General features: G+C 41.9%; 1 protein-coding gene and 1 pseudogene across 1 annotated transcript; one reads left to right on the forward strand and one right to left on the reverse strand.

Annotated features, from left to right (window-relative positions):
* Positions 1–4,045: 4,045 nt before the first annotated feature.
* On the forward strand, positions 4,046–4,986 carry LOC102254779 (annotated as a pseudogene).
* Positions 4,987–5,988: 1,002 nt separating this feature from the next.
* AAMDC (adipogenesis associated, Mth938 domain containing) lies at positions 5,989–23,745 on the reverse strand. The gene is made up of 4 exons (XM_005867027.2): positions 23,643–23,745; positions 19,369–19,518; positions 8,181–8,276; positions 5,989–6,151 (listed from the first exon to the last, which is right to left on the reverse strand). The coding sequence occupies exons 2-4, from the start codon at positions 19,498–19,500 to the stop codon at positions 6,011–6,013; spliced, it is 369 nt and encodes a 122-aa protein (XP_005867089.1). The 5' UTR covers positions 19,501–19,518; positions 23,643–23,745; the 3' UTR covers positions 5,989–6,010.
* Positions 23,746–24,203: the final 458 nt, after the last annotated feature.

The following is a 24,203-nucleotide window of genomic DNA, read 5'->3' on the forward strand; positions in this document are numbered from 1 at the left end:
CCTTCAGCCCATTCTTCACACAGCTGTCAAAGTAATTTTTCTAAAACCCAGACCTCATCACACCATTCCTCTGCTTAAAACCCTTTAAGTGGATCACTTCTGGTCCCAGCATAAAGTCTAAACTATCCTTGAAGGATCTTCAGGCCCTTCTATCTTCTCCAGCCACAGCCTCCCAGGGTTAGGGTTAGGGTTAGGGTTGTTAGGGTTAGGGTTGTTAGGGTTAGGGTTGTTAGGGTTAGGGTTAGGGTTAGGGTTGTTAGGGTTAGGGTTGGGTTAGGGTTAGGTTTAGGGTTAGGGTTTTAGGTTCTGGTCCAGACATTTCTCTGTACTTATCCAGCTGTAATTACTGGCAGTTGTTTCCAGCACCCACCATGCTTTCTCTCACCTCAGTCCTTTGACCTGCTGAGCCCTGGAATGTGCTCTTCAGATTGTCTCCTGCGGTTCCTTTCCTCTCATTTTTCAGGTCTGAGCTTCATTCTAGAACCTTTGTGTTTCCTGCGGGCCTGGTGGATTGCTTCTTTGTTCCCACCTGTACATTCTTCAGTCATATTTATTTTATGTTCATAACAAACCCCCTAGGCGGGAAGTGTGGGAAAATGAGTCTAGAGGTGTAGGGGTAGAGAATAGAGACTGAAGAATCCAAAGGGCAGTTCCTATTCAGCACCACTCGGTTGTTCTTAAGTGTGGGCCTGGTGGTATCAGATCTTCCAGAAAAGCCAAAGTCTGTATTTTCATGTAAAAACCTAACTCAAAAAATCTTGGTTACTAAAGCAAATGTTAAAATTACTCTGCGACAAACAAAACACTTCTCCAGATAGATTTGTGCCAGTTTGCAACTTCTGCATCATCGCTGTGTATTTATATGTCTGTTTCTTCCAACTAGTATGTGAGTACCTGGACAGTAAGGATGTCTATGTTATATCCCCAGCACAGCTCCTGGCACATACCAGGCAAGGAAAGAATGAATGAATATAAGAATCCAGAGCAAACTTAACGATGGCATGCCTGCAAAAGCCAGGCCTGAGATTCAAGTTTCTGAAAGGATTTTCTATTTGGCTTTGACATGATTGACTTCAGCAAACCAGAATTATGGGGAAGAAAGATACACACCTAGCACTTGGTAGACTTCTCTTAGAAACCACTCAAGCATGAAGAAATTAAATGTGAGCAGTGAGGGCTGTGCAACCTACAGATTGAATGAAAGGGTTTAATAATGAAGACAAGGACTAAGTAAAGAGCTTCTCTCCAGGTTCTGCACATTTCCAGCATTGACCATGAAGAGCAGATTCAGCAGTGGGAGCTATTAGCAGGTTTATATAAGGTTTAATAGCCTCACTTCCAGATCTTCTGTGTTTTTAGAAGAATTTGTATTAAGTTCTCTTTAATGTGGAGACAACTCACTTAGGACACTGATTACACCCACGCCTAATTCAGCACGCACTGGAGCTCTCACCTTATATTTGACCAAAAAAAGAAAAGAAAAATGTGATTGCATCAGGAAATGAGTCTGAATTTTATCAAACATCCTAGCTGTCTATGTGCCTGGCTTTATGAGCTGAGGGAACTGAGATCTAGAAAATGCCTGTCCTCTGACAAATGCCTGGTTTGGGCAGAAAAGGGACGGAGCAGGACCTCCCGGGCCTCCAAGCTGGGTGTTAGGTGTGTGAGGACTTCGCTCCTGTAGCCTCCTGAGGTATGTGGTAGGAAGAGGTGAAGACACAGCAGTGGGTCTTAAGTGTTTCCTCTCACCCAGGTATGTGCACTACAATAGACTTACAGACACAGTGTCTTAAACGAAAAGGGTAACTTTAATGGTGGACTTTCAGGTAAGCACATATTTTGTTTAGATGGAGAGAAACTAATTAACCAGGAGTGTGGTGGGGCGATTCTGGTTATGGCTGTGAAAAATGCCATGTCTGGTAATTGTCTAGTTGAAGACTTGCCAAATATTTATTTGGTAAATAAAAGAATATCTTCTCCTTCTTTAAGACTCAGCTTGAACTCTTCCCTAATTTTCTTTCCATCCTGGTAGGATAAGTTAGTCCATCCTGTATGCCATCTCTGGCCCTTGTAACTATTATAATGTTAACACACTGTATCTTTGTTGTCTGTTTATTTGTCTCTTTCACATAACTCCTGAGGGTAAGAACTATAACCAACTTAATTCCAGTACCCCCAGGGCCCAGCAATAACTGATCATAAGAAAATTAGTAAGAGACTTTAGTAAATGGGCATGAAAGAGAATTACTGAATAAATGAGAGAGAGTTGATAGTTCCTTTGGGCTCCATAAAATGAAATGAACTGGCTTTACACAGTAGCCCCATTAATAGAAAGATAATGACAATAATGGCTTCAATTTATTGAGTCCTTACCGCATGCCAGGCAGTGTGCTAAGACTTCCTAAGAATTATCCATTTAAGACATTAACTCCAGGTACTAATATTACCCCTGTCTAACAGATGAGAACAGTCTAATTCTAAGGATTGAATAAGTGCCCAACCACTGAATGGCAGAAAGCCAGAGTTCAATGTCAAATCTATTTGACACCAAAGCCCTAACTTGTAACCCTTTGGGGGGTTGGGGGGGAAAATGAAAAATGAGGTAATGCTCATAACATTCTAGTCCTATCAGTCCATCCTAAAGCTTTATAAAGGTCACCTAGTCCAGCCCCATCATTTCAAACTGAGGGAGGAGGAGACCCAAGGAGAACGGTCTGAAGAGCCTTAGGTTTAGTTATAACAGTGGTGGGCAGTTGGACAGATGTGAGCAGAGCAAGGACGATGAGCCAGGTGCAGGTCACCAGGATGGAAAGCCTCACCCCCAGGGTAACTTTTCCTCCCCTAGCATATCGCTGGTCCTGAGGTTTGGACCCCCGGACCTTTCTTCCCTAGAGATAATATCTAGGCCTCAGTTGTATTTCAGCTCCAGGCCCAGATAAGCAACAAAACCAGCCACAGCTCACGTCAGGATCAGCTGCATGAAATGATGACCTCTGCCCTGGTGCTGGCCTATCATCAGTGGAGACCACAATCCTGAATATTCTATTAAGATGTCTTCCTGGCACCTCCCCTAAAATCTCCGCCTTTAAAGTCCTGAGGAGGGAGGAGGACCCGGTTGCCTTTCCCTTTTCCCTCCCTGCCCCTGGCACATTGCCATTAGCTGGCTTCCTCACTCACTCTCAAGCTCCATAACTTGCTTCCTAAACCCATTTATTCTAGGAATTACTTCTTCTGCCTCTCTAATTTGCCAAATAAATGTTCTCTTACAGTTTGGGTCTTGCTCTGAATTCCTTCCTAGCCAGAATGCAAGTACTGAGGTTGCTGAACCCAGGATTGCACCCTCTCGCAATTCAGGACCCCTCGGAGGATGTCAGAGAGCTGGTTTCGGCCTGATCCCCTCAGGCCAGGCCAATGGACCCCACCGTGCACTGGGCCTCTAGTAAGGAATATTAATCATGCTCTGTTAACCATGATTGTTTTGGTCTGATTCTCAAGAAAGCACATTCTAACCTGGCTGGGAGTTGTACGCCCCAGGGACCTGGGAGTCAACCTTGGATTTGGAATCTTTCCATTTTATCATGGAAAGATTAGCAACCTTGTTGCCCAAACAATGGAGTCCCTCCCGCATTGCCTGTAACCTGTAACCATTATAATCATTCTTATTCCTTTTGCCTACTTCCCCATGTAATCTTTGTTCTACCCAATATAAGCAGCTGGCTTATGGGGCGGAGAGGGGGGGGGGCAGAGGGGTGCAGAGTAGGTTTTTTTTTTATTTTTTTTATTTTTTACAGAGAGGAAGGGAGAGAGATAGTTAGAAACATCGATGAGAGAGAAACATCGATCCGCTGCCTCCTGCACACCCCCCACTGGGGATGTGCCTGCAACCCAGGCACATGCCCTTGACCAGAATCGAACCCGGGACCCCTCAGTCCGCAGGCCGATGCCCTATCCACTGAGCCAAACCGGTTTCGGCCAGAGTAGGTTTTTGTGAGTGACCTGCTCCTCTCTCCCATACTGCTGGCATTATTGGAATAAATGCTCATATATGATTCAACCCTGTCTCTGCTTAATTGGCTCAAGTACTGACAGGCAGGAACCCCTTGGTTGTCTGGTTTCATCAGGACAGCTCCTTTTACTGTTACTGAAGTGCTCTCTGAATTAATTCAAGATTCTGCCAGTGGCTCAAAGAGACTTCCCTTGACCACATATCTGAACTAGCCCCAATCATGCCTTATCTTCTTATCCTGCTTTATTTTCTTCTCAACAGAGTCTTCTTACATTATGCATTTATTCATTTATTTATTTTCCCCTCTAGAATATAAGCCTTATGAAGACAAGACTTTTAATGATGTTTCTCAGGAGTCTATAGCAGTGCTGGCATATAAGATATTTGATAAAGGTGAGTGGTGAACCTGAGATAAAATATGGCTAAAAGCTTACTGAGTAAGTGGAAAAGGAAGATGCGTGCTGAAAAGAGAAAAAAGAATGCCCCAAAGGAGCTTAGCAGACTTAAAAGTATTCTTAAAGTAGATACTGATGTTTTAATGAAAGATGTTCATGAGATAGCAACTGTGGTGGTCCCCAAACATTCTGAAGAGAAAACCCAGTCTGTGGTGAAAGATGACAAAGATGACATGAAAATGGAGACTGACATTAAGAGAAACAAAAAGACTCTTCTAGACCAGCATGGACAGTACCCCATATGGATGAACCAGAGGCAAAGAAAAAGGCTGAAGGCAAAGTGAGAAAAAGGAAAGGGGAAAAGCAAAGCAAAAGCAGCGAAGGCGGCTAAAGGTTTGGCCTGGTAGACTTTTAAAAACTTGAAAAGTGCCACACGGGGCAGATCTTTGATTAGAATGTATACACCTATTTCAGCTTCTGTCAAATGAAAACCATTTTTTAACTGGGCCTTTCTCTTCAATTCAAACCCAACATAACACCTCAAATTTGTTTTAGGAATCTGAATAAAATATTTCCTTTGATGAATGAAAAAAACAACAACTGGTTGACCTGATGGCTAAACATTCCAAGGCATCAATTGCAATGTGATTTTAATGCACTGAAGTTTTTCTTGTCCTTCAAAGAAAAAGTTTTTTTCTTTATTTTTGCCTTTATTTTCTCAAGCTGGCCTAACACCATTTTTTTAAACTTTGATAACTGTCCATCTCTTCTCCTGACTTTCAGTGTCCCCCTCCCCCACTAAGGACAGGAACCTTGCTGTAGTCACCCATGCATCCCAAAGCCTTCCTAGCTCAGGACCTGGCATGAGCAGCTGTTCAAAAATGCTTGACGCCCAGCCGGTGTGGCTCAGTGATTAAGCATTGATCTGTGAACCAGGAGGTCATGGTTCGATTCCCGGTCAGGGCATGTGCCCAGGTTGTGGCTCAAACCCCTGTAGGGGGTGTGCAGGAGGCAGCCGATCAATGATTCTCTCTCATCATTGATGTTTCTATCTCTCTCTCCCTCTTCCTCTCTGAAATCAGTAAAAATGTATGTAAAAAAATAAAAAATAAAAATAGCCCATGCCAGTTCAGTGGATAGAACATTGGCCTACGGATTGAAGGGTCCTGGGTTTGATTCCGGTCAAGGACACATGCTCAGGTTTCGTGCTCGATCCCCAGTGTGGAGCGTGCAGGAGGCAGCCAATCAATGATTCTCTCTCATCACTGATGTTTCTCTCTCACTCTCCCTCCCTCCCTCTCTGAAATCAATTAAAAAAAATTAAAAATAATGCTTGGGGAGGCTGGTGTGAAGAGTGGTTAAGAGTGGTAGTCAGAGGCATTATTGCTTAGTGATTTATTTTATTTATTTTTAAATTTTATTTTAGAGAAGAAGGAAGAGAGAGAAAGGAGAGTGAGAGAGAGACATCAATGTGAGAGAGAGATATTGATAAATCAATTGCCTCCCACACTCACCCCAACTGGGGATCGAACCCACAACCTTCTGGTGCACAGATGCTCCAACCAACTGAGCCATATTGGCCAGGACAGTGATTTGTTTTAAGGCTTCATCAGCAGGTGGAATGGAAGACCCCTCCGACCCTGACACCTTGGGCAGCCAAGGCATTGTACTCCTTTACGGCCTTCTCTGTCTGGAGTACTCGTACATCAATGCCTTGTTTCTCAAGGTACTCCAGGGTTGATGGGGGGACCTGGGAGGAAGGAAAAAGATGAATAAGTGGTTGGGGGAGGTCCCCAGGGTTTCCTTTCTGCCATGAAGCAAGTATACTCTACAGAATTAGACAGGGACAAGTGTTACTCCTCAATCACCCAGAATGTCACTGGTCCAAAAAATTTGGCCATGAGCCCCAGGGAGTTAAAAAGGCTTTCTAAGAAGTTGACAGCAGTATCATGATATGTATGCATAAATCTCAGATGATGAAAAAAAATCTCAGATGAAATGGAAAAAGCACTGATTTTGGAGTTAGCCTTGGATTTAAGTCCTTGCTAGCAGTGTGACCCTGGGTAAGTGAATTAAATTCCCTGAGTCTTTGTTTCTTTGTATGGAAATAGGGATGATAATACCTAGCTCCCAGGGTTGGTATGAGAACTAATTTGGCGAAGGTATGTAATTGTCTGGCATGGTGCAGACCCCAAACCATGTAAATGTTAAATGTTTTAGTCAGTCCAACCTGAGCCTAAATTCTAACTTTGCCATGTACCAACCAAGAGATCTTAAGCCAGCTATTTAAAGCCTCTCGATCCCAATTTCCTCCCCTGTAAAATGGGGTAATGACACATTAAAGGGTTGGTTGAGGATGAGGTTACCTAGTGTATGCATACTGCAAGTACAGTGTCCTCTCAGAAAAGCCTCTTGGCCACCCCATTGAGAGGAGCCCCTCAGAAGTCAACATTTTCTTCATAGAATTTATTATGATCTGAAATTGTATACTCTTTTATGACACGTGAGGGTCATGAACCTTGTTTTGTCTTATCTTGTTGTCCCCAGTGTGACAAGATAGAATAGTTTCTAACCTATAGAAGGTGCTAAATAAATATTTGTAAATGAATTTATATAAAAGTTTCTCAATAATGGAAGCTATTATTAGATATTCTCAACTCTGGCTTGTCCTGAATGTTTTCTATATGAACAATTTTATAATAACAGTAACTTTATAGATAGGAATTATTTTAACAAGGAAAAAATTAGGTTAAACTGAAAATTCTCTCTCTCTCACACACACACACACACATATACATATATAAAAGCCTAATATGCAAATTGTCCCCATGGGAGTTTGGGAGACCGATCACTCGCTATGACATGTGCTGACCACCAGGGGGTGGGGCGGAACAAAGGGAGGCCCCGGCCAGCAGCCAGCAGCTAGCAGCTGGCAGCCTGGGGAAGGGAGGCCCCAGCCAGCAGCCGGAAGGAAGGCTTCGGCCCGCAGCTGGAAGACCCCAATAGGCCCTTACCTGTGCATGAATTTTGTGCACTGGGCCTCTAGTAAATAAATAAAGGGCACCTTCATCAGGAAGCTGGATTTTAGAACATCTATCTAAAGGAAAGATTAAGGTAGATCTCTATATACTTATGTGAAAGGCTGTCCATAATGTAATAATGTAAGTGAATAAAATGTTACAGAGCAATATGTATAGTGTGACCCTATTTATGTAAAAATGATTGTAAGTATGTTCATGTATACCTATATCACATATATGTAAGTGTGTATATATTTGCAGATGCTTAGAAAATTGGAGCAGTATGCCCAAGTGTGGAGACTGGAGAGGGAAAATCTTTCACCTTTTCCTTCTGCATTTCTGCATTGAATCTTTTCTGTAAGTAAAATTAAAATAAATATTTTTTTCATAAAGGGGGAAAACATAATTTGAATGCATCTAAGAAGAGAGAAGTATTATAAAATCTACTATAAAATATAAAGTTCTATAAAAATCTAAAGAACAAAATGTTAATAGTTGTAGAGCTTGAGAAATACCAAGATTGAGGACTTTCTGAGAAATACTGGAAGCAATACAAGTCCAGGGTTAGGTAGAGACAGGAGAGTCCACCCCTGATGAGTAGTACGCAGCCATTATTTGATCCTGGGACATCCGCTAGCTCATCAGCAATATGAGGGTGCATGCTATATAGAGATGAACTCCTAACAAGGACATATCTCTAAGGTAAAGGTCCAAGAGATCAGCAGCTGTCCTCAGGACATTATATTCACAAATACCTACCTTTAAGGCCTCACTCATCCCTCGGCCAATCACAAGGGTCTGCACACCCTTCTTGACAACTTCCTCCACATCTGCAGGCTGCACACCAGGAGAATGCTGGGTGAGAAAAGAAAAAGTATACCAGTTACCTGCTCTTTTTTTTTCTTTTTTTAAAAAAATATTGTTATTGATTTCAGAGAGGAAGGGAGAAGGAGAGAGAGTTCGAAACATCAATGATGAGAGAGAATCATTGACTGGCCGCCCCCTGCACGCCCCCTACTGGGGACCAAGCCCACAACCTGAGCATGTGCCCTTGACCGAAATCAAACCCGGAACCCTTTAGTCCAGGGGTCCTCAAACTTTTTAAACAGGGGACCAGTTCACTGTCCCTCAGACCGCTGGAGGGCCGGACTATAGTTTAAAAAAAAACTATGAACAAATTCCTATGCACACAGCGGCGGCAAAAACACCCGGCGGGCCGGATAAATGTTTCTTGGGCCGGATAAATGTTTCTTGGCGGGCCGCATGTGGCCCTCGGGCCGTAGTTTGAGGACCGCTGCTTAGTCCATAGGCCGACGCTCTATCCACTGAACCAAACCAGCTAGGGCCAGCTACCTGCTCTTTTAATCTTTCTTTGTAATTGGCATTCTTATGGGATTCATTCATTCACCCATTCATTCATTGAAGAAATGTTTTGTTCTGGGCCCTGGGAATAACAGATGATAAATTGCTGCCCTTAAGGAGCTCTAAGTCTAGTGCAAAATGTAGCAGACTAAGAAGAAATTAAAGTAGTTTTTTACAAGTGCTACAAGGAAGTAAGCTCCCGGTGTGTACAACATAGTGAACGAGCACTGACATCAGACCTGGGGTGTGTGGAGAAGAGAGACTGACATGACCGCTGTCTGTCCCGAAACCTGGACCAAGGCCAGAATGGGAGTTGCTTTCTGCAATCCCCCTTAAAAGACTGTATGATTGTAATTGATACTCATTCTGACATAAATCAGCACCCCTTCCTTGCCTCCTGCTATGTGCTGGTTCCTGGAACAGGTTGTTATCCTGAGCTGGTCAAGCATGTAATTTCCCATACCTGGTGGCATTCACACACCTGTGACTACTCAACCCCCAGCCCCCGCTCTCCCTGAAATCCTATATAATTATCTGGCCCTGCCAAGCGGCTCATGGATCCATTTTGCATGCCTTGTAGGTAAGTTTCCCTTAATCAACTCTATTAATTACCAGACTGGAGTGGCCAGCCTCTTTCTTCAGTCCCTGTCTGCTCTCCACTTATGGAGATAAATTTTCAGTCTTGGAGCTTTTCCTGGGGTCTACATGTACTAATAGGGGAGTTGGGGCAGGTGGTCAGGGAAGGCATCCCAGAGGAGGTGACATTTAAGCCGAGACCTAACAGACAACCAGGAATTAGCCAAGTTAAAGGAAATCAGGGAACAAGGCATTCCAAGTTAAGGTAATAGCATGTACAAAGGCTCAGAGGAAAGAAAAACCTAGTGAATTATAGATAGTTGAGTATGACTGGAGTGGAACTGACAGGGGAGGGAATAGAAAGAGATGAGGTGGGAGAAGAAAGCATTTGGACATGATGCCAAAATTTGGACTGTGGAAGGATTTCATAAGAATCCTGCACTAGATTCTTATGATAGAATAAGATAGAGCATCAGCCTATGAACCAAAGGGTGACGGGTTCGATTCCCAGTTTAGGGCACGTACCTGAGTTGCATCAGGGCATATGCAGGAGGCAACCAATCAATGTTTCTCGCTCACATCAATGTTTCTCTCTTTCTCTCTCTCCCTCTCTAAAATCAATAACAAATTCTTGAGTGAGGATTTTAAAAAGTAAAGAAAAAACTATATGATCCCACAGAAACTAATATTCTCTAAATAATGAAAAAAATCCTATATTAGTCCATTAATATGACAAGTAAATGTGACATCTGTATTAGGTTAATTGGCAAAATATTAATAAGATCTGTATAGTAAGTATTGTATCAATGTTAATTTCCTGATTTTGATCATTGTATTATGATTATGTAAGAGAATGTCCTTGTTCTCTGGGGGAAATACAGGCATTTAGGAGTAAAGGAGTATAATATCTGTAACAGTTCAAAAAATAATATATATCAATGGAGAGGATGATAAAAGAAAATATGAAAAATTGTTAACAGTTGGACCTGGGTAAAAGTGAGAATTCTTTGTACTATCCTTGTAACTTTTCTGTAAGTCTAAAATTATTCAGGAAATTAACAAGTAAATAAATAAAATAGATACAGGAAATTAACAAGTAAATAAATAAAATAGAAAATAGAGCAGGAAGACAGCTCCTACAGCCACATACTTCCTGATTTATTTAGGCAAGGAAGCAAACTTAACAGAAGGCAGGTGGCTCCAAGGCAGGAGCAGAGGCAGCCTGTCTTTGCTGGCTTCCTCCCTCCATGTCTCTTGATTCTCCGCGGGTGAGCAACTGCCGCTGACATTCTTCACTTCGTCAGCAAGTGCTCTAGAGCTGACAGCAAAGCCAGTCTCTCTCTTGTCTATTCTGACTTACCTCCTCAGCACCTCCCTATGGAATTTACACTCAGACTGTATGAGCTTATGTTCAGGGAATATCAAAGAGTGTTCTAAGTTAGAACACCTGCATTTCATAGAGTGAACCAAACTGATCAGCAGCAAGGGCACACCCTCATCTTGAGAGAGGCCGCAGAGTTAGTGCCCAGGTGTCTCTGAATAGTATCTCTGCCTTCAGCTTTCCCAGTTAGGAGAGATTGAATTCTTATTCTTTTTTTTTTTTTTTTTTCAAGTCTTGGGAACTCTGTTGGGGCAAACATCAGTTCAATATGGGTAGATTGGCCACTTTCCAGAAGCTAATTGTTGGCAATTGTCCCTTGCCATTATATATTAAGTAGTACAAATAGGTGAAGCCGCAACCCAGGTACATGCCCTTGACCGGAATCGAACCTGGGACCTTTCAGTCCGCAGGCCGACGCTCTATCCACTGAGCCAAACCGGTTTCGGCTGAATTCTTATTCTTTAAAGTTACTTAGGTTCATAAATTTTTAAAAGGCAAAACAAAAAAGGGGATATTGTTTCTGATTATAATATTATTGATTACAATAATCGGTACTTAAATAATGTAAGAGGATTGGATTAAATGCCTTTTTTCCACAGCTCTCTGATCAATCCTAGAACCACCCTGCACTAAACAGTGAAGAAATGGAGAACCTAACATTTTTTCCAGAAGCTATGACCAAAGCAAATACTTAACAGAATTACAAATTAGGATTGGAAAGCTTCACCTTCCTTAAGTAAATGCATCCACCTCCATGACTGAATGATTCCTTCATTTAACAAAGGACAGCACATACTTTGAGAAGCACCATGATGCCCTGACTCTAAGAGCTCACATTCTGGTATAAGGAAACATGGCAAGTGGGAAGGGGGTGAAAGGTCAAGAGAATTCAAAACCATAATCATCCGGAGATTCAGAGACTGGAGACAGCAGCAGCCCATCAGAGCTGCCAATCAATGGAACTCAAGTGACAAATTCGGCTGCTGTGTGTGCTATACTGCAGGCCCAGGGTGTCACATGCAGAGCAATGAACACTCACTGCAGCAGCCTGTGGATCCAGGCGTTGGCAGGCGATTACTCACAGCCTAGTGCAGAGGCCTGCTACTGAGGCGTCCTCAACCTGCCTCCAGCTCCTCCTCTCCTTCTTCCAGTCCCTGGGGGCAAACCACTAAGGCTCTGACTCTGTTCCTCTTTTTAAAGAGGCTTTACATCAGAGGGTGTTGTAAGGTTGTAAAAGCTTATTGTGTTTTCTTGGGGGGAAGCTATTAATTGTGGGGAAATGTCCAGCTAATACCCATCATGCCAGCTAAACAATAAGGTGGCATCCTATATGGCTTAGACATTTCCCCCTCTTCTATATCGAATTTGAAAAGAAAACATTCCTAAATTACACTTTCAAGGAAGCAGTTCCTCCTGCCAAAATGAAGTGAGCATAAATGTTAGAAGCAAAGCTGTCATCTGGTTGTGTTGCTGATGAAAGCGGATTCTGTGAGTGAAGGTTAAAGGATCTCTGGAATCTGTCCCTGTGGACACTGCCCAAGTCACATTCTCCTTATCGCTTGGGGAATTACAGCCTCTAAACTGATCTTCCTGCCTCTGCACAGGCATCTGTTCTTGTGCCATAGGCCACTCTGGCAATCAATCTGGTGGAGCTTATGGCTCCCTTCTCAGCAAATTTTTTAAAAGCTTAAGGGAAAATGTATAGGATTACAAAGAAAACAGATTTTACACACTAAAATTATCCAATTATTAAAAACAGGCCTGGCCAGGTTGCTCAGGTGGTTAGAGTGTTATCACGATACACCAAAGTTGCGCATTTGATCCCCAGTCAGGTCACATACAAAAGAATCAACCAATGAATATATAAATAAGTGGAACAACAAATCAATGTTTCTCTCTCTCTCTCTCTCTCTCTCTCTCTCATCAATCAATCAATAAAACATTAAAAACAGATGTGTGGTCTAGTAATGTGCTTCTTTATTAGTTTAGAAGAGTGGAAATCATTTCCAAAAGTCCATTAGCAGACTTACCCTCACATCTCATAGTGGCAGACTGCTAGTTCTTTCAAAATCCAATCTGCCCCCTTTCTACTGCCCAGCTAGATTCCATTTTCTGTGCTCCTGTGCATCTAGGTGTGGAACATGTGACTATGCTATCACCAATAAGAATTCAATGGCATACGAGCAGAAGAAATGCCATGTCTAGGTTTGAGCCTTGAAACATTGAGCATGAGCTTTTCTTCTCTTTCTTCTTCCATTAAGTTAGACTTCTGGCCATGGCTTCAACCTGTTCCACCATTCAAATGCTCAAGGAGATGGTGGAACAACACAGAGGAAAACATCTGGGGCTGTTGGGTTGAGCTAGAAGTATAATTATGAACTCATTACACACACACACACACACACACACACACACACACACACACACACACACACATTTTCTGGCTCTGTATACTGAATGGGCTTAGATGTAGTGACATCTCAGTAGTAATGAGCCCACCTAATACCCAGCTCTTGGGTTTCTAGATATCATTTCTCACTAAAAGGAACCAGGGCTCCCTGAAGAAATGGCTGAACCCAGGAAAAAGATATCTATTATGCCAGAAAGCAACGCAGTGGTAAAAAAAACTGATGGGAACATGTCACAAGAACACTGGTTAAATTTGGGACAACTTAAACCTCAAAAAATATTAATTACTAAAGGCCCAATGCACGAAATTCTTGCAAGAGTAGGCCTTCCTTCCCCCAGCTGCCGGCACCGGCTTCCCTCTGGCACCCGGGACCCGGGCTTCCCTCGCAGCCCTGGCTTCATCTGGAAGGACATCCAGTCTAATTAGCATATTATGCTTTTATTATTATAGATGGTAAGAGATTAAAACATGTTCTTATTCTCTGTGGGCTGCTACAACAAAATACCACAAATTGTGTAGCTTATAAAACAACAGACATTTATTTTTCATGCTCTAGAGCAGAGGTTCTCAACCTTCTGGCTCTTTAAATACAGTTCCTCATGTTGTGACCCAATCATAAAATTATTTTCGTTGCTACTTCATAGCTACTTCATAAAATGTTGCTACTGTTATGAATTATAATGTAAATATCTGATATGCAGGATGGTCTTAGGCGACCCCTGTGAAAGGGTCGTTCGACCGCCAAAGGGGTCGCGACCCACAGGTTGAGAACTGCTGCTCCAGAGGCTGGAAGTCCAAGGTCAAGGTACCAGCAGGCTGAGTTTGGTGAGGGCCCTTTTCCTGGTTCATAGCTGAGCCCCCTCTCACTGCTCTCACACGGTGGAAGGGATCTTTCTGAAGTCTCTTTTCTAATGCACTAATTTCATTCATGAGGGTTCCTCCCTCATGACTAGCACCTCCCAAAGGTCCCACCTCCTAATACCTTCATCTTTGGGTATTAGGATTTTAACATATGAATTTTGGTGGGAGACACAAACATTCAGACATAGCACTTACTAAATTTAAAAAAAGAAAACATGAGTGATAATAGTGATAATAAAAATGGTGATAGTGTAGAAGAAAACCTCTTCTTCACAGAAGAATCCAGCTAATGAATGTAGAAGAAGTGATAGAATTACAAAAAAACACCACTTTGGCTTGGCCAGCATGGCTCAGTGGTTGAGCATCAACCTGTGAACCAGGAGGTCACTGTTTGATTCCTGGTCAGGGCACATGCCCGGGTTGCAGGTTTGATCCCCAGCATGGGGCGTGCAGGAGGCAGCCAATCGATGATTCTCTCTCGTTATTGATGTTTCTATCTCTCTCTCCCTCTCTCTTTCTCTCTGAAATCAATAAAAATATATATATTTTTAAATCACCATTTTCGCCCTAGCCAGTTTAGCGCAATAGATATGGCGTCAGCCTGTGGACCGAAGGGTCCCAGGTTCAATTCTGGTCAAGGGTACATACCTGGGTTGGGGGCTCGATCCCCAGTCAGAGGCATGTAGGAGGCAGTTGATCAATGATTCTCTCTCATCATTGATGTTTCTATCTTTCTCTCCCTCTCCCTTTCTCTCTGAAATAAAAATATATATATATTTAAAAAACAAAACAAAACAAAAAACCCCCAACCTTTAAAAAAAAATCACCATTTTGTAATCACTAATGTAATAATAAATTCAGGCAAGGATTAATAGTTAATGCTAAAATCATTGGATGAAAGATTGCTAGGGAATAAGATAATCACAAAGTTTCAAAATATTACTCTACAGATTATGTACTGATTACAAATGGGAAAATGTATTTTTATAATAGAGAAGTCTGGTAGGTACCAACTTAACCAAGTGATCAAACAACCTCACCAGGTACTGAGCAAACTGATTTTATGTGCCTCCAGATATAATGCACTGAAGACATAATTGACTATCTTGGCAATGACAAGAACATTCTTGCCAAAAAGATTAATTTGAATCTAATCGTGATAGAAAAAAATCAGATAAATCTAAATTGTGAACTAGTCTACAAAACAACTGTTCCAGACACTTCAAAACCACCTGTGTCATAAAAGAGGAAAAAAATGTGGCGAACTGGTTTTAAATGAAGAGACTAAAGAAACATGACAACAAAATGAATATATCTTGGATTAGAAAAGTAAGCCAGCTACAAAAGACATTTATTTTATTGGAATAATTGTAATTTGACATGGAGTCAATGTTGAGTTTCTTACATTGTTTAGTGTTATATCAATGTTGAGTGTAATATTGTGATTATGTGTAGCAGAACAACTTTGTTTTAGCACACACATGCTAAAGTATTTAGGGTTCAAGTTTCATGATGTATGCAACTTACTTTAAAATGATTCAACAGAAATCATTATTGAGAAAGTGCCACAGAGAGACAAACAAGCAAATGTAGCAGAATGTTAACAATTGGTGAATATAGGTTGATGGTATACAAGTGTCTTTCCTATTTTTTTTAAAATTTGTTAAATATGTTCAATATTTTTCAAAATTAAGAAAAAAGAGTGAGAGGTTTAACACAGAAGAGTTCAATATAGGCTGCCCACATCAACCAGGTTGAAAGGTGAATAAAAACAAGAGCAAGCCCTGACCAGTTTGGCTCAGTGGGTAGAGCATCAACCTGCGGACTGAAAAGTCCCGGGTTCAATTCCGGTCAGGGGCACGTATCTTGGTTGTGGGCACATCCCTAGGAGGAGGTGTGCAGGAGGCAGCTGATCAATGTTTCTAGCTCTCTATCGCTATCTCTTCCTCTCTGTAAAAAATCCATAAAATATATTAAAAAACACACACACAAAAAAAACAAGAGCAAAAGTAAACCAGCACAAGAGCAGAGAGGGTTAGTACCAACTCATCTGTCTCTGTAGGTAGCACTGTCTGAGCACAAGAACCTCTAGTCTGGTCGGCTGTACCACTCCCTGGGGATTGTGTTTCACTTTATGCCTCCGCCTGCATTATGTGTAAAAAACCCCCACAAAACCAACAGCCATAAAGGATATTTTTGGAACTTTGAGGAAATTTGAAGATAGACTGTGTATTAGATAATATTGTGTCAATGATAACATCCTTATCTATGATAATGGTATTGTAGCTATGTAGGAGAATGGTCATGTCCTTAGGGGAGAAATGCTGAAATACGATATCTGCCCTTTACTCTCAAATGATTGGGGGAGAAGTGTGTGAATGTGTGTGAGTGTGTGTGTATGTGTGTGTGTTTAGAGAGAAAAACAAATATGGTAAAATGCTAACAACTTGAGGACTTAGATAAAGGGTGTATGGGTATTTACTGTATTATTCATACAGCTGTGTGTTAGGATTAACATTTTTCAAAATTAAAAGTTGGGATAAAGTTTCCATAGGTCCTTTAAAGTTCTCCTGGTGTGGGTGCTAATTGGTTTGGCTTTCTTTTAATTTTACACTTAAAAAAATTTATCTTCATTGTTGAGTACACTTATTTTCCATCTTCCATCCTGACCACTTTCAGCCTAACAAAAGGATATATAAATGAGCGATCTATGCATGTTTCTACACAGAAGGATCTTCTCTAATAAGATAGTTATTGCTTTAGGATAGAAATGAGTGAAGATAGTATGGAACAGTTATAAAGTATGGGCTTTAGAGTAAGACTAGGGTTCAAAACTTAATTCCAAAATATATTGTGTGACTCTGGAAAAGCTATATTTGAGCAGTTATATAGTAGCTGCTTAAAAATGATGGATAGAGAATTAGGAGGCAATAGTAATTACCATTGCAAGGACACTGGTTGAAGACAATACATTTTCTTGATATTTCCATTGTTTAATCACTATAAAACCTACCCCTTCCCTTTTTAAACTAATAAGAAAAGAAATACAACATTAACCTACCTCAGAAGGAATGTCACAAAAGATTTTTTAAAAATTGGTTTAATGACATTTATAATGAAAAATTCAATGCAGCAAAAATGTATTGAGCTCCTATTTTATAGGCTCTGGGCTAAATGCATAGTTCTTACCCTTAGGAAGCTCTCCACTTAGTGAGGAATACTAACAACTTGGGGACTTAGTGAGGAAAACACATAAATACACTCATTATAATCAGGCAATCTGTGCTAAGTGCTGTAATAGAGGCAGCAAGTATTACAGAAATACTGAGGAGGGAGTAAGCTGCTCATTCTCACCAGGCTTATGAGAAAGTGCTTCTTAGAGGAGATAATACGGATGCTAGGGATCGAAGGATTTTAAGATTTCAAAAGGGAGTGTGTCATTCCAAGTAAGGGAAATGGTTTTAGCAAAGGCACAAAGGATACAAAATGAAAGATAATGGTAGGTTTGGAAGGCAATAAGTATTTGGTGTGGGATAGCTAGGTCTTCAGACACATGTTATTAAATATAGGAGATGGAATAAAAGGCTAATTTGGAACTGTATCATAAAAAAAATGGCCGTGAACACTGTCCTATTTAATTTTGAAGTCTATGAAAAGCCGTTGAAGTTTTCTAAGCAGAGCAGAGACATGAGCAACTTCATCTTTTTTTAAAAAAATACATTTTGTTGATTTTTTTTTTACAGAGAGGAAGGGAGAGGGATAGAGAGCTAGAAACATCGATGAGAGAGAAACATCGATCAGTTGCCTCCTGCACATGTCCTACCGGGGATGTGCCTGCAACCAAGGTACATGCCCTTGACCGGAATCGAACCTGGGACCCCTCAGTCCGCAGGCCGATGCTCTATCCACTGAGCCAAACAGGTGCTGGCAGCAACTTCATCTTTTAGAAGTTATAACAGAAGAGAGACATGAAAAAGGCAGACTAAGAGGCAGGATGACCAGCTAGGGAGATCAATGCCATAGTTCAGGAGAGAAAACTGAGGAAGCAGGAGGAAGTAACTTTGAGAGACTTTGCTGAGGTGGAATCAACAAATGTACTTTGTTAGCTGTGGTGGGGAAGAAAAATGGAGAAATAAAAATTGTCTCTGCGGTTTCCCTTTTAATTAACTGACTGTGTGGATAGTAGTACCATTAATGGAGATAGGGAACACAAGAGAGTACCTAGATACCTGTGTGGAAAGGTAGGAACAGGGAAATGAAGTCCATTTGGATATGTTGAGTTTAAATTGCCCACGGAACAAGTCAGAAAAAAATCATTCAAACAACAATAACAAAACAAAAAAAAACACACAAAAAAAACAGAAACAAAAATCTTTCAAAGCCTTCGGAAATGATCCTGAGAGCAAACAGCAAATGAAGAAACATCTATTAAAGGATTTCTATAAATATTTGATAGGAAAGGTGAGAAATCATGGTATTTAAAGAAGGACTGCTGCCTGCCTCCCCACTCCCAAATCAATGAGGTGGGGACTCCACTCCACTGCTGCAGCTAAGAATATTTCTCCTCTAATCTTCCAGCTGGAAAGGTTTTTTCCAGGGAGGACTAGGACTCCATTGTTTCACGTCCTGCCCCCAGCTGTCTGTTGTGGGGCTGAGTCCCAAGTGAGTGTGCCTGAGAGGTAAGGGCTCCCTTGTTTCATCCGACTCCACTCATGGAACACAGAATCTACCTTAGGCATTGCACACTGAGAATATCAGAGGAAGTGCAATACAAGGGAAATGCAAATCCAAACCACAATGAGAGAACATTTCGCACCCACTAGAAGGGGCATAAAAAAAGAAAAAGCAAACAATAGTAAGTGTTGGTGTAGAGAGATTTAGAAAAATTGAAAACATCATACATTCCTGAAATCTAAAATGTAAAGTGGTGCAGCTGCTTCAGAAAACAGGCTGGCAGTTCCTCAAAAGGTTGAACATAGAGTTACCATATGACCCAGCATTTCCAATCCTAAGAGAATTGAATAATTCTGCTTATCTGGAATGAATATAGACACATCTACAGCAACAGAAAGTAGGTTAGTAATTGCCAGGAGTTGGGGGAGAGGAAGAATAGGCAGTGACTGAAAATGGTTATGGGGGTTCCTTTTGGGGTGATAGAATTAGTAGGGGTTAACTACTGCATAAGTTTATGACAATAAAAACTCCATTGAATTGCATACTTGGATTATATCTCAAGGAGAGCGAGAGAGAGAATAGAGAAAGAGAGAGAGCTACTCTTCACTTGGTCATTGTAGCTTAGGATGGTGGAAATCACTTTGTTAGCCTTATGCAGTGTCAACCAAATACTAATAGCTTACCTCAGTTCCTGTTTCTCTCCAATCCCAATCCCGACTTCCCCCTGGCCACACTTTGCAGTCCTTATAGATTTTAGTAGAGCCTTGTACTTTCATTTGCCCCCATGAAAGGGAAGCAATTTCAGGGGAAGACATAAGGAACTTAACTGAAATCTGAAATTTAAAAAAAAGTACCAAATCAGTTATAAAGGAAGGTTGAAATCGTTCCAAAATACAGGAGGTATACTATATAAAAATATATATTTAAATACTACTAATACTATCACTCTCTAATGCTAACGCCGCCTCTAGCTCATAGAGCTCTAGCAGAAGGAGAAGGGAGGTACGTAAGGAGGTCTCTATACCAGCGATTTTCAACTGGTGTGCCGCAGCACACTGGTATGTCACAAGAAGTTTTTAAACATGCAATACCTGACTATTTAGTTAGGGGCACTGACTTCTTTTCCCTTAGATTGTCAAATAAAAAAATGACAATAACCAACACAATAGTCGTCCGGTGTGACTAAACCATTATACCTATATTTTTTGTCACATCGCCAAAAATTATAATATTTTTGGTGTGCCGCAGACCTTTAGTAATTAGTTTATGTGTGCCATGAGATGAAAAAGGTTGAAAATCGCTGCTCTACACCATGGCTCCTACAAAGCAGACTGCTCACAAATTGATGAGTGGTCAAGCACTTGGCTACCAAAGTTGCTCACAAAGAGTGCGCCCTCTACTGGAGGGGTGAAGAAACCTCACCGTTATAGGCCGGGTACCGTGGCACTCCATGAAATTATCAGAAGTCCACTGAACTTCTGATTCTCAAACTTCCCTTCCAGCATCTGCTGCGAGAAATTGCTCAGGACTTCAAAACAGATCAGCGCTTCCAGAATGCAGCTATTGGTGCTTTGCAGGAGGCAAGTGAGGCCTATGTGGTTGGCCTCTTTGAAGACACCAACCTATGTGCGATCCAGTCCAAGCGTGTAACAATTATGCCAAAAGACATCCAGCTAGCACGTTGCATACATGGAGAACGTGCTTAAGAATCCACGATGAGGGGGAACATTTTATCCCAGTTAAAAAATATGTTTTTATTGATTTTTTTTAGAGAGGAAGGGAGAGGAATAGAGATAGAAACTTCAATAAGTGAGAAATATCATCAATCAGCTGCCTCCTGCACACCCCCTACTGGGGATCAAGCCCACAATCGGGCAGGACCAGGAAGTGAACCAGTGACCTCTTGGTTTCTGGGTCAATGCTCAATCGCTGAGCCACACCAGCCAGGCAACATTTCATTCTTTAAAAAAATTTTTTTTCTCTTCTTCCTGTTATTGGTTGTTCTGAATGTTAGCTATTTTCCCCCCCATTGGGTCAAAAGATACCTAAGTATATGATTGCAAGTGGAAAAATAGGGGACAGAAATAAGGTATGGGCAGTTTTTCCATTTTCATTTGTGTGTGAATTTTTAAAAATATAAATGTTGGGAGATAAAGCATTAATAATGCAAGTCAAAATGTGTCAGTGAACAAGTTTCAGCAGTCCAACTTTATAATAATTAGAAACTTAAATTTTTCTGAACAATGCCAGTATTTGGATTTTTTAAGACAAGTAATTTCCTTATTATATATACAAAATATAGTTAGCCCTAATCCACTATGAGTTAAGAAGCATTTTTCTCATTTATGTGGTTGTCACATATTCTTTAGAGGTCTAATAAGTACATTGTTATTCTCAGGATCCTGAAACATCCAGCCTTGGAAACTAGATAGTATAATTACTTCTCAGACTGGGGAAGGAATGCTCAGGATATTTTTTGGGGAGATAAAATGAAAAGGTGGAGATTTACTTCAGCATGATGGAGTGAGGAGATTGACAATCCTTTCCCCAAAAGCAAATATAAAGCTGGACAAAACTATAAAAAATAACTACCTGGTACTCTAGTAATTTATATTACTAGTAAATGCATATATATAAACTGAGAAGTGTTTATTTATGACAACCACTGGATTTCAGATAAAGAACAGTAAGGTATTTTGTTGTTCTTGCCTGGGACCACTCCCATGTCCCCACATTGATTCTGTTGGCACAGAGGTTCAATGTGGTTGGAGCAGAGCATGAAAAACAACAGATTTGCTGCTATAGTCAGAGGAGGCTCACTTGATTTTAAGCACTATGATTTAAACTAGTGATCTTAGTGGAGGTGAATATGGATGACAGGTGGCTCTGGTTCCTTGATATTTGGGGCAAACAATGGATTGGAAGAGTAGGGAAGGATTTCATTGGAATTTCCCAGAGGTGACACAGCCATAGGGAATAAGCTCTCCACATATCCAGAGTGGACAAAAGGCTGTGAGCATGGGGGGAAAGGGGAGATAGAGGACATCTGTTATACTGTCAACAATAACATATATATATATAAAAAAAAGCAGTGGCTCCGCCCTGTATGGCTCAAGTGGTTGGGCGTCTTCCCGTGCACCAAAAGGTTGCTGGTTCGATTCCTGGTCAGGGCACATGCTGGGGTTTTGGTCTCGATCCATTGTGCAGGAGGCAGCCTATTGATGATTCTCATCATTGATGTTTCTCTCTCTCTCTCTCTCCCTTCCTCTTTCTAAAATAAATAAAAAGATATTTTTCTTTTAAAAGAAATTGTACCGGAGTGTTCCCACATGTTTGATTTAGCAAAGACTTCAAAGAAGCTATTATAAATATATTCAAAGAACTAAAGGAAGCCATGTACATCAGTATTTCTTAAACTGGAATTTTCAAAAGTATTTGATATGTTTCAAAAGAACATTTTTTCCCTTTAGAAAGGGTTTGAATATTAGAAATAAGTATTCTAGGTAATAAATTCCTCTTATAATTTTTCTCTTTTAATAAATGAGTAATTTTTTTTCTTTCTTTAGATAATGAGAATGATGTCGACCATTATGGTTTTCCCTTTTTTTAAACCTAGAAATGCAGAACAAAATGCAACGTTTAATTGTGGTAAGCATTTTTCTGTTCCCAACATAATTATCTGCCTATAAATTTCTTTATTATCCTTAATCATTAATTGTCCTATTTTACATGGTTATATTGTATCTTGCTTCAAATTCTTTTTAGGGAGTAGGTACTATCTAAGTTTTAAATGCACATTGAAAAATTTGGCTCAAAGTAGTAAACTGTATAAATTATAGCTGGATTCAATCTAAATTTTAGGAACTCCTTTTTTTAAAAAAGTACTTACAATGTGCCAGCGCATAGTGCCAATCAATTTACTGTGAATTATCTAGAACCTATGGTGTAGGCACTGTTATCACCCCCACTTTACAGAGGTTCAGAGAAATTAATCTTCCCCAATGGTATCAAGTGGTTCTGTTAGGATTCAAGTCTGGCCGAATCTAAAGCTCAGGCTCCTAAACCACAATGCACAGGGCATCTCAGGCTGTACATTCCATTTTGCATTACTGACGGTTTTCTGAGATTCTTTGTGGGAGAATGCTCACTGCTGCCCCCAACGAGGTGGAACCCTGTCCTCTATCAAACTTTTTGCTCTTCCACCAAATCTCCTATCACGCCCGCCCGCTCAGCGACCGAGTCCTAGCCCACCCTTTGCTCCCACCCCACGGACCAGTCCCCTCCAGCGGTTCTCAACCTGTGGGTCGCGACCCCTTTGGCGGTCGAACGACCCTTTCACAGGGGTCACCTAAGACCATTCTGCATATCAGATATTTACATTACGATTCATAACAGTAGCAACATTACAATTATGAAGTAGCAACGAAAATAATTTTATGGTTGGGTCACAACATGAGGAACTGTATTTAAAGGGCCAGAAGGTTGAGAACCACTGCTAGACCCTAGAGTCTCCACAGAGCCCCTCTCCCTCACACCCAGGCCAGCACAGCACAGCCCAGTCCTCTCACCCCTTGGTCCTCCTGCAGAGGTAGGTCCTTTCAGACCCCGATCTCCTGGCAGGACCCCAACTTTTCAGACGGTGATCTCCGCCGAGCCCTGTTCCGTAGGCCCTCCTCCCCTTGGGCCCTCAGACACTGTTTTTCCGAAAGCGAAGCCGCGAATCTTGTACCGCAGCGGAGAGCAACGCCCCTCAGCAAACAACCGCAGACTTCTCCTTACACAGGTCCCGCCCCAACCCCTAGTTAAGGGCACCCCTCTACCGTACCCCTTTCCCACGTTCTCCCACAATCGTGCTTCTTCCTCCCCTATTCTCTTTTTTTTTTCTGATTCACTCTCCTGAACTCCCCTCACCATCGCGTGGCCCTCTTCCAGTTCTCGGAGTCCCCGCCACACTCACCCAAAGCCCGCTCTTCACGGAGCTGCGATCCCCAACCGCTCCGTGCAGTTCCTCCCGCCTCACTGAGTTCGGGCCCTCGGATCTAAGGTGTTCCCCCCACAGGCCCCGCCCCTCCCCTCCCCGCCCCGAAGGAACCTTTCGCCCGTCACCGCCCGAAGCCCCGCCCCCTCAAGCCTATTGGTTACCGTTCCCAGAAAGTCCCGCCTCCTAAGCTTCCAGCCCGCCTACCGGCCCGGCTTCCCTTGTTTTCATTCCCCCTGTCACACGAGGCTGTGTGGAGCTCTAAGTGGGAGGAGCGAAGGACATGGAGGGACGGGGGCGGGAAGAGGGAGGAAAGTGAAAGGCGCTGAGCGTCTCTCTTTCCCCAGTCGGACGCGGTTCTCGACTGCTCCCGGCCGCCGCTGTATTGTGGGATCGCGGCGCCGTGCTGGGGCCGCTCGGCTGTGCCGGGGCGTCCACCAGCTAGCGCCTCCTGTCGTCTGTGAAGCCACCCTGCTATTCCTCGGCACCCCAGCGCCCCTCACCCCCCCATCCCCTCCTCCTCCATCCTCCAGTTCTAAA

This window comes from Myotis brandtii, unplaced genomic scaffold (genome assembly GCF_000412655.1).
Source record: "Myotis brandtii unplaced genomic scaffold, ASM41265v1 scaffold244, whole genome shotgun sequence".
Lineage (NCBI taxonomy): Eukaryota > Metazoa > Chordata > Mammalia > Chiroptera > Vespertilionidae > Myotis > Myotis brandtii.